The 10,907-nt window shown below is 46.2% G+C and overlaps 1 protein-coding gene across 1 annotated transcript; it reads left to right on the top strand.

The window, feature by feature from the left end:
- The first annotated feature begins 2,409 nt into the window (after positions 1–2,409).
- LOC140104224 (protein Mis18-alpha-like) lies at positions 2,410–10,907 on the top strand. The gene is made up of 5 exons (XM_072127657.1): positions 2,410–2,701; positions 4,408–4,474; positions 6,973–7,095; positions 8,134–8,230; positions 9,616–10,907. Exons 1-5 carry the CDS (start codon positions 2,518–2,520, stop codon positions 9,697–9,699), a joined length of 555 nt encoding a protein of 184 aa, XP_071983758.1. The 5' UTR covers positions 2,410–2,517; the 3' UTR covers positions 9,700–10,907.

Here is a 10,907-nt window from a genome sequence, read left to right on the forward strand (position 1 = left end):
ATGTCCGCAGTGCTAGAGTGGGAGGTATTGTGTAGGTGTCAGACTATCATAGTGCCTATAATAGTGCCAATAGGAGTATAGAGCTCAAAAATTTGCACACGCGCAGAGGATACCTGCCCTGGCCAGGTGTGCATTCCGCTTCCTTGGAACTGAACGGCCTTGTTGATGACAGTAAGAACTAGTAGAATCTGAAGGACTACGACTCATGAGATAGTCTGAGAGCAGTGGCTTGGTGTGGAGTCCTCTGTGAGAGTCTCAAGTGTCTAGGTTTCTTTGGGGCCGGTAAATCGAGGTGTTGGTATTCGCTGTGTCTGTGGGGAAGCTTTGGCAGTGTTGCAGTTGTAGACATTTATGATGGGTTGTGCACTGCAGACGAAGCAGGGACCCAGATAGTTTCTCACATGATGAGAAAACCTGGCAGCCCTGGGATTGAGGAGGAAAAATAAAGGGATTTATTGTTTTATAGCCCTCCTCAGCCCACTTGCAAAGTTTTTAAAATAGTCAGACAACCCCTTTAAAGATCATCTTTGCAAAAAAAAACAAAAAACTGAACAGTCCTTCAGCTACGGTTCTGTGGTTTTTCTTTATTTTCTATTTTATTACACATGAAATTAATCAGGAGAAAAGTGATTTTAAGAAATTTTTATTTTTATTATTTTATAAAACATTACCTGGACATTTTTTTTTTTAAATGTGCCACTAGAAGACATAAAAGGGTTGTCCGCAACATAAGAATATCTACCCAATAGCAGCAGAGAATCATCCTGCCTCTCTGACAGCGGTGACATCATGATGATGACATGTGACTCCTGGCTTCAGAGGGGTTTAGCAGAGAGGAAGATAAGGCTGCAGCGGACATGACATCCCTGCTGCAGCTTCTGTTTGCAAACAAAGACCAGAAGGTGCAGGCAGGAGTATAATGCAGGGGAGAGGTAAGTATAGGATCTTTTCCACAGGATAGGGAATAGCAATCCGACAGGTGGGTGTGACTTCTGCGACCTCCAGTGATCACAAGAATGTAGCTCTAATTGATGGAGCAGTAGGTCAACCCCGTGTTCTGCCGCTCCATTAAATACCATTGGAGTTTTGGAAATTGGCAAGCACAGCGCTTGGGTATTCTTGTCTTGAACCTCAATGACAGTGTCAGAGATAACAGGCGACCAGGCACAATCAGTGAATGAATGAAGCAGCAGGACGTATATTTGACCTTCTGCTCCATTCATACCAGAGAACGGAAACCAGATATTAGTGGGGTCCCAGAATTTGATCCCCACCAGTCAGATCACTACCCTCTATCCTTTTTCAAGCAGGGTTTGTTCTCAAATCCCAGTCCATGCTGCTGTGATCTTCTCCGATGACACAAATGCTTCATTCAAGATCCAATGCAGAATAGAATCTAAAGGGACCAAAAACAAAAACTTACAATATTACCGCACACAGTCATATCAGCAGAAAGAAGAGACATACACTGCGTGGGGGCCATAATGGGGAGTCACAAGGTGAAGGGGGAGGCGAGGGAGGTGAAGTGGCCGCAATTTGATTGGCGGGGGACTATAAGTGGGTAACAATTGATAAATAAAAGGGGTCATTATATGCAAGAAGTCAACAAAATAGGGTTTTAAGAGTTGAGGGGCCAGAGAAAAGAGGAGTCTCTGTATACTATGTAATACTATGACAGACTGCACCCCCCACACACATACAGTATGTACCCCCCATATCATAGACTGCACCCGCACACATACAGCATGTACCTCTGTACCCCCGCACACATACAGTATGTACCCCCCATATCATAGACTGCACCCGCACACATACAGCATGTACCCCCCCATGTTATACACTGTACCCCCGCACACATACAGCATGTACCCCCCCATGTTATACACTGTACCCCCGCACACATACAGCATGTACCCCCCATATCATAGACTGCACCCGCACACATACAGCATGTACCCCCCCATGTTATACACTGTACCCCCGCACACATACAGTATGTACCCCCCATATCATAGACTGCACCCGCACACATACAGCATGTACCCCCCCATGTTATACACTGTACCCCCGCACACATACAGTATGTACCCCCCATATCATAGACTGCACCCCCCACACACAGCATGTACCCCCCATACACAGCATGTACCCCCCATATCATAGACTGCACCCCCTATACACATACAGCATGTACCCCAATGTTATACACTGCGCCCCACATTAATAATGATGTATGTCCCAATGTGTCTATATGCAGCCATTAGACCCTGCACAATCCATACATGACCCTCACCCTTCATTCGCACACATTACACCATGACGATAATCTCCTCCACACAGCAGAGAGCGGCCCTGCACCAAGCCCCGCCCCCGCCTATATCACCTCGGTCACATGATCCGGAGTGTCACGTGAGCAGTGACATCACGCCTCCGCCCAGCGCGGGATCGCCGCTGGTATGACGCGTCTCCTGGTCGCCCAACCGCTAGAGAGCACGGCGGTCATGTGGAGCCAACAGAATGGAAACAAATGGCGCGAAATCTGCTTCTTTACCGGCAGAAGTTACAGCATCGGAAACCAAAATAAGTAACGAAGCGCCGGCCAGTCCCGCCCTGTACCTGTGCAGTAACTGCAGCCTGCCGCTAGGGGACTCCGGGGACTACACGGCGCAGGCGCAGGACAAGGACATCATCCAGCTGAAAGGTGCGACCTGTAGGGAGCGGCACACCCGGCACTACAACTCTCAGCATGTCCAGGGGTCTGCAGCCGCCTTCCCTCCCTCAGTGCTAGTGATGTCTCCTCTGTACCCAGGGGTCTGCAGTCCTACCCCCCTCAGTGCCAGTGATGTCTCCTCTGTACCCAGGGGTCTGCAGTCACACCCCCCCCCCCCCCTCAGTGCCAGTGATGTCTCCTCTGTACCCAGGGGTCTGCAGTCACCCCCCCCCCCCTCAGTGCCAGTGATGTCTCCTCTGTACCCAGGGGCCAGGGGTCTGCAGTCACCCCCCCCCCCCCTCAGTGCCAGTGATGTCTCCTCTGTACCCAGGGGCCAGGGGTCTGCAGTCACCCCCCCCCCCCTCAGTGCCAGTGATGTCTCCTCTGTACCCAGGGGTCTGCAGTCACCCCCCCCCCCCTCCCTCAGTGCCAGTGATGTCTCCTCTGTACCCAGGGGTCTGCAGTCACCCCCCCCCCCCCTCAGTGCCAGTGATGTCTCCTCTGTACCCAGGGGTCTGCAGTCACTCCCCCCCCCCCCCCCCCTCAGTGCCAGTGATGTCTCCTCTGTACCCAGGGGTCTGCAGTCACTCCCACCCCCCCCCCCCCTCAGTGCCAGTGATGTCTCCTCTGTACCCAGGGGTCTGCAGTCCTACCCCCTCAGTGCCAGTGATGTCTCCTCTGTACCCGGGGGTCTGCAGTCACCCCCCCCCCCCCCTCAGTGCCAGTGATGTCACCTCTGTACCCAGGGGTCTGCAGTCACCCCCCCCCCTCAGTGCCAGTGATGTCTCCTCTGTACCCAGGGGTCTGCAGTCACCCCCCCCCCCCCCCTCAGTGCCAGTGATGTCTCCTCTGTACCCAGGGGTCTGCAGTCACCCCCCCCCCCTCAGTGCCAGTGATGTCTCCTCTGTACCCAGGGGTCTGCAGTCACCCCCCCCCCCTCAGTGCCAGTGATGTCTCCTCTGTATCCAGGGGTCTGCAGTCACACACCCCCCCTCAGTGCCAGTGATGTCTCCTCTGTACCCAGGGGTCTGCAGTCACTCCCCCCCCCCCCCCCCTCAGTGCCAGTGATGTCTCCTCTGTACCCAGGGGTCTGCAGTCACCCCCCCCCCCTCAGTGCCAGTGATGTCTCCTCTGTACCCAGGGGTCTGCAGTCACCCCCCCTCAGTGTCTATACCTGTAGTGCCCAGTCATGTCTCCTATTTACCCAAGGGTCAAAAAATTGGGTTTATCTGTAATATAAAAATAGTAACAATAGAAAAATCTATTTCAGCTCACGATGAGCCCAAACCAATGTGCTGCCTCCCTCAGAACGGAGAGATTCATGCAACATAAAAGAAAATTGTGGCGTTCCGCACCAAAAAGATTTTAACCCCCCCCCTCCCCATTTGGTGCTGAACGCCACGAGTTTACCTGTAATTAATTATTATTTGCTGCAAACCACAACATTGTCGCCATCAGATTTCTGATTTCATCTCATATCGAAGAGTAAAAAAGACTCCAGTACCTTGGGGGCAGATTCCCACGTGGGGTTTTTGTCACTTTAAAACTCATCCAAAGTGGGAGGGGGTTTGTCCAAGACGTATGGGCTTCAATGGATATGTGTGTGTGTGTATATATATATATATATAGCCCCTCTCATGTGCGTTTTGGATGCGAGAAGTAATCGTGGTGTTTTTTTTATTTCTTATGTTTTGCAGCTGTTACAGAAAATGTAGAAATAGAAGAAAACAAAGCGGTTTCCTCCTACAAGCTGGACGCCTTCAGGTTTGTTTTTCCTACTAGGCTGATAATCAATCAATAACAATACTTAACCCATTCTATACACCCATCACACAATGGGGCTTATTTGCTAAGGGTCCGCGGCCACACTTTCGTTGGACTTTACAGCTTTTTAAGGATTTGCGCCGCTGTGACGGGTATTTAGCAGGGGGTTGTGTCACATGCGATCGGATTTTGGCGCGTCTTTCATGCCACAGAAATCGGGGGGCGGCCGTTGAACGATCCGACCCATTCGGACTGAGCGTGGGATTTAACTTTAAAATTGTGTCGCAAGATCAAGCACTTACATGCGCCAGGAAGAAGAAGGTGAACTCCTGCGGACCTGAGCGGGGAAGCAACACATGCAGGATATCGGGCACAGGATCTTAGTGACTCCCTGCACAGCGCATTATACACGGACAATGCACTTACATGCACCAGGAAGAAGAAGGTGAACTCTGGGGACCTGAGCGGGGAAGCGACACATGCAGGATATCGGGCGCAGGATCTTAGTGACTCCCCGCACAGCGCATTATACACGGACAATGCACTTACATGCACCAGGAAGAAGAAGGTGAACTCCGGGGACCTGAGCGGGGAAGCGACACATGCAGGATATCGGGCGCACGATCTTAGTGACTCCCTGCACAGCGCATTATACACGGACAATGCACTTACATGCACCAGGAAGAAGAAGGTGAACTCCAGGGACCTGAGCGGGGAAGCGACACATGCAGGATATCGGGGGCACAATCTTAGTGACTCCCTGCACAGCGCATTATACACGGACAATGCACTTACATACACCGGGAAGAAGAAGGTGAACTCCAGGGACCTGAGCGGGGAAGCGACACATGCAGGATATCGGGCGCACGATCTTAGTGACTCCCTGCACAGCGCATTATACACGGACAATGCACTTACATGCACCAGGAAGAAGAAGGTGAACTCCAGGGACCTGAGCGGGGAAGCGACACATGCAGGATATCGGGGGCACAATCTTAGTGACTCCCTGCACAGCGCATTATACACGGACAATGCACTTACATGCACCAGGAAGAAGAAGGTGACCTCCGGGGACCTGAGTGGGGAAGCGACACTACTTGCAGGATATCGGGTGCAGGATCTTAGTGACTCCCAACACAGCACATTATACACGCACAATGCACTTACATGCACCAGGAAGAAGAAGGTGAACTCCTGCGGACCTGAGCGGGGAAGAGACACATGCAGGATATCGAGCGCACAATCTTAGTGAATCGCGGCACAGTGCATTATACACGGACAATGTGATGGGTAAGTAAATGAGCCCCATTGTGTGAAGGGTGTAGGGAGAGAACCTAAAGGACATTAGGGTCAGATTTACTTAAGGTAGATGTCACAAATTTAAATGCTCATCCTTCTGTCTAGGGGGATGTTTTTTATGTCCGAGACCAGATTCTCATAAAAAGACTTGGCTCCGGCTTCTGATAATGCCCCCCCCCCTTTGTGATCATTGCAGCCCATTCCCCTGTTTCAATCTCCGATATAAATAATTTCAGTGAAAACACTTCCCCTCCCTGTTGTGCCTGGATTGCTTTTCAAACACCGTTCATACTCCACGTTTAAGCTTTGTGGTCCCAGACCTGTGAACCTCTGACCATATACATGCTCCCAGGGTGGCACTTCAGTGGCCCATGACACTAAGAGCCATAACATTGGATTAGTGGCACCTAGAATCAAAGTTCTGGTGCCATCTGAAAAAGGAGAATATCTTCTCTTGTATTATAATCTGTTTCTAGGTTCCAGAGAACCGGATATATTTACAGTTCATGTGAATTTTGGGTTTTGGATCTTCATATACAGATCTCACTCCCAAGCAGTTAATATTTTGGTTCCCTGCACCTGATTTGGTATCATATGAGAGAAAAGATTCTCCTTTTTCAGATGTTACCAAAACTAAACAAAGTTCTGGCTCTTGGCATCCAGGTCGTATTAGATAAGTCATTGACATCGCCCTCTGATGTGTGGTGGGCCGCCGGGAGGAGAATGAGGGATAATCCAAATATTCCCAATATCTATGAATCTGTAGCTAATCCCGGGGGAGGGGGTAACATGACCTTATGTTGCCTATAGAGAGGGGCCTCGGTAACGAGCGTTTTTCATGGTTTACATGCAAAGCACTGGACGCTTGTTACCAATAATTAGAATAATAGTATCATTTCATGTATCAATTAGTAAAAATTGCCCTGGCAAATAATGATGCTCATTTTTCCACAAACTCCTGCCAAGGAAAGGGTTAAAGGGGTTGTCCAAGATATTTTTAATATTGGTCCCGTGAGGCATAAAAATTAACAACGTGTAATAATCTCCTCTCTTCTTTTCGGCTCCTGAAGCGGAGTAGGGGGGGGGGGGGGAATATATAATATATATATATACTGAAGTAAAGAATATTTGTAAAACATATTGCATATGTTATTTATTATTATTATTTTTTTTAATTTAGTTTTTCTCTTCTTTCATAGCACTGTGCAGATTCTGTACTGTAAAGGCTGCTCATTAACCCTCGGAGCCTTGTATATAGCGACACCGGATCATCTGGACTACAAGCGCGATTTATTTAACCTGAATTCAAGTGCTGTCACTTGGTAATAGAGGGAAATGGTCAAATAAATGAAATAATGGACACTAAGGACTTGCTCACACACAGCAGTGAAAAATGGCCACATCGTGCGGTTACTTTTTAACGGAACAATTCTTAGGGCCCATGTTCTTGTACCATATTTTTCGGACTATAAGGCGCACAAAAAATCCTTTTATTTTTCTCAGAAATCAAAAGGTGCGCCTTATATATGAACCGCACTTACAGACAACAGCTGCCTTGAACTGTGCACAGGTCTGCCACCTGCTGGTCATTCATCCTTATAATCCGGTGCGCCTTATAGTCCAGGGCGCCTTATATATGAACCGTACTTGCAGACAACAGCTGCCTTGTACTGTGCACAGGTCTGCCCCCTGCTGGTCATTCATCCTTATAATCCGGTGCGCCTTATAGTCCAGTGCGCCTTATATGTGAACCTAGACGTTTTAGCAGGAATTTTATGGTGCGCTTTATAGTCCAGTGCGCCTTATATATGAACCGTACTTACAGACAACAGTGGTCTTGAACTGTGCACAGGTCTGCCACCTGCTGGTCATTGATCCTTATGATCAGGTGCGCCTTATATATGAGCCGAGACGTTTTAGCAGGTATTTATTGATGGCGCGCCTTATAATCCAGTGCACCTTATAGTCCGAAAAATACGGTATATGGGTATATGTAAATGTACCATGTCGCAGAAATATTTACACCCTTTCAGTATCTTGAACCTGTGTCTCTTGAAATCCCTTTCTCACATTCGATGTCTCGCCTTCCCCTGCAGCAGTTTCATGCGGGATTGTTTGCGTTTATGTGATTTTGGTTGTTTTTGTCGCAAGCGCATGAATTTCCATTTTGATGGACAGTCACACGTTAGGGTGATGCCACACGTCGCGTTCTAGGACCGATTAAAGCGCGCGTTTTCAATCCGTAGTGTAGTGGGGGTTCTTTTTATAGGTATTATGTACTTCTCATGTGTTATCTGCTTTTTATCCCAATATGGATTGATGTCAATGTCCTGAACATAACAATTCCTTATGTATTGCAGCTATCGCTTTGATAACCCTCACAAGCAAACGAGAAAAATAGTTAAAAACGCTGTGAAGCTGCCAAGTATTAGCTACGTGGAAGCGCAACTGCAAAAGGTAAGCGGGAAAAACCTCAGATCTGTCACAATGTTGCATCGCTATGTGTCACATTTATACTGGAAATGTTCCATGTGTTTGGGATTAAGCAACTAATAATCTGATAGGGAAGTTCTGAGTCTGAAGGGTGCGCATTGGGTCCCGGTGCATGGAGAGGGCTCACGGGCTGAGCCTTGTCCATAGCCGGTAAGTCTTTGCTGCATGTTGCAGCAAACACTTACCGGTAACACCCATGATCGGTGCTAGCACAGATAGCAGGTGTTATCTCATTGATCGCTTCCGGCGCATGGGCGCCGCCATCTTGCCAAAGACCGTCCCTCCCCATGACGTCATAACCCAATCGGCACATTTTAATGAATGAGGTGGAAAATCCCCATATACTGTAGTATGGTAGGATCGATCAGATAACCTGGGGTTAAAGTACCCTAGGGAGTCTGGAAAATAGTAAAAATTTTAAAATCACCCCCCCCCCCCCTTTCCCCTAGAACTGATATAAATATAAAGAAACGGTAAAAAACAGAAACTAGTTCGATATCGCCACGTCCAAAAATGCCTGTTCTATCAAAATAAAATAACATTTTTTTTTCACAGCGTTTAACCTCGTAACGGAAAATAGCGCCCAAAGTAAAAAAAAATACCACTTTTTTGCCATTTTGTAAAACAAATAAAATGCAATAAAGTAAGCAGAAGGTCGCACAGTCCTTAAAATTATAGCATGGAAAACATCATCAAAAGTTGCAAAAAATGTCACCACCCACAGCTCCGTACATGGAAGTATGAAATAGTTATTAGTGCTAAAAGATGGCAAAATATTAAAAAAAAAAAAAAATAATAATAATTTTGTACAGGAGGTTTAGAATGTTTTCATACATTTACAAAAATTAAAGACCCAAAGAATGAAGTAGACCTTGGTGAAAGCTGTAAAATCCAAGTCAACAAGAAGAAGGCCAAATGTGTTTTTTTTTTCTTTTCTTTTTTTTTTTTTTTTTTTTCCACCATTTTCACTGCATTTGGATTTTTTTTTCCTGCTTCCCAGTACACGACATGGAATATTCAATACCATCACTATGACGTGCAATTTGTTACGCAGAAAACAAGCCATCACACAGCTCTTTACGTGTAAAAAAAGAAAAGGTTTTTTTTTTTTTGAAGGTGGGGGGGGGGATAAAATGGGCTAGGTCGTTTAGGGGTTAAACATCTATTTTTAGAAAGAAATGATAGTGATCCGGACACTGTCCAGGATAATTGGGCGCTGCTGTTTATGGGCCGTGACCGGTTGCCGTTAGATGAGCTGATTTCCTCGGTAACTTGTGTCGTCCTAACTAAATTTTTTTAATTTTTTTTTTTTTTTTTTTTTTTTTTCTTGTTTCTTTTCCCAATTTTAGTGCAAAACAATGCTTGGCTTCTGTGCGAGAGGGATCGCCCAAATAGATAAGAAGCTATCGCAGTCTCGTGAGAAGCCCAAGTAGCCTTGTGTGTGTACAGTATTTTTATCAATATGAAATGTGTAATAAATTATTGTCAATATTAAATGTTACATTTTGATACATAGATATTATATTTGGACAAATTGCAGGAAAGTCACAGAATTGTCCACCGATGTCCGGCCACAAACGGAATGACTTGTGTGTGTGCATGTAGCCTTAAAGGAAATCTACCACCAGGATTACGGTTTATAAACCAAGTACACTTATATACTGGTGTGCGCCCCCTTTGTCAGGATCCGCTCTTCTTTAAGCTTTTTATGCTTTTGTTTTTACGAAAAAAAGCCTTCAAAATGAGCCTCAGGGGCTCCGCGCTCCATAGAAGTTAACGGAGCCCAGCAGTGGCGTAACTTGAAGCTACCGGGCCCCAGTGCAAAATGTGTGCCAGGCCCCCAAATATAATGTATTCTTTATAGTCCTAGTCTTCTCCTATAGGAAAGCTACACCATATGGGGCCCCCTAGACTTCTTGGGCCCGGTTGCGACTGCACCCCTTTAAGTTACGCCCCCGGAGCCCCTCAGGCTCATTTGCATAGCTTTAAAAGCAGATTTTCTTAAAAATCGAGGGCCTAAGAAGTTAAAAGAAGAGCAGATCCTTGTAAAGGGGGCGCACAGCAGCATGGAAGTGTGTGTGGTTTATAATCCACGATCCTGATGGTAGATTTCCTTTAATCGTCTCGTGTAGTCTCACCAACTTGAATACTTATTTTATTGCGATGTTTTGCATCTCGAGACGTTCACGTTTTTTGTGAAAATTTTAATAACGGCATAAAATTAAATGAACAGGGTGGAGGTTTGCTGTTGCTTGTCCATTAAAGGGATTGTCCAGTGTAATAAATGATGAATAAATTAAAATAATGAATTAATAAAAATTAATTTTACAGAGGATTGTACATACATTGTATATTATAGTTTGTTTATTGTAACTGATAATGTTAATATTAGGAAATACAGAACTAATCACAGTATCCTATTCCCTGTATAGGTTATCCTAAGGTTAGACCTCGCTCTTAGATCAGATTGTTTGTCAATAAGCCCCTATTTTTGCCCATTTATATGTATGAATATATATATATTTTTTTTTCTTTTTACGTTGTTTTATGTCTCTTACTCCATTTTTCACTGTTTATAACACCTGGAGTACATACAATGTATTAAATAAAACGTCTTTTGTGCTGGGATGTTCTTGAATAA

This window comes from Engystomops pustulosus, chromosome 10 (genome assembly GCF_040894005.1).
Source record: "Engystomops pustulosus chromosome 10, aEngPut4.maternal, whole genome shotgun sequence".
Lineage (NCBI taxonomy): Eukaryota > Metazoa > Chordata > Amphibia > Anura > Leptodactylidae > Engystomops > Engystomops pustulosus.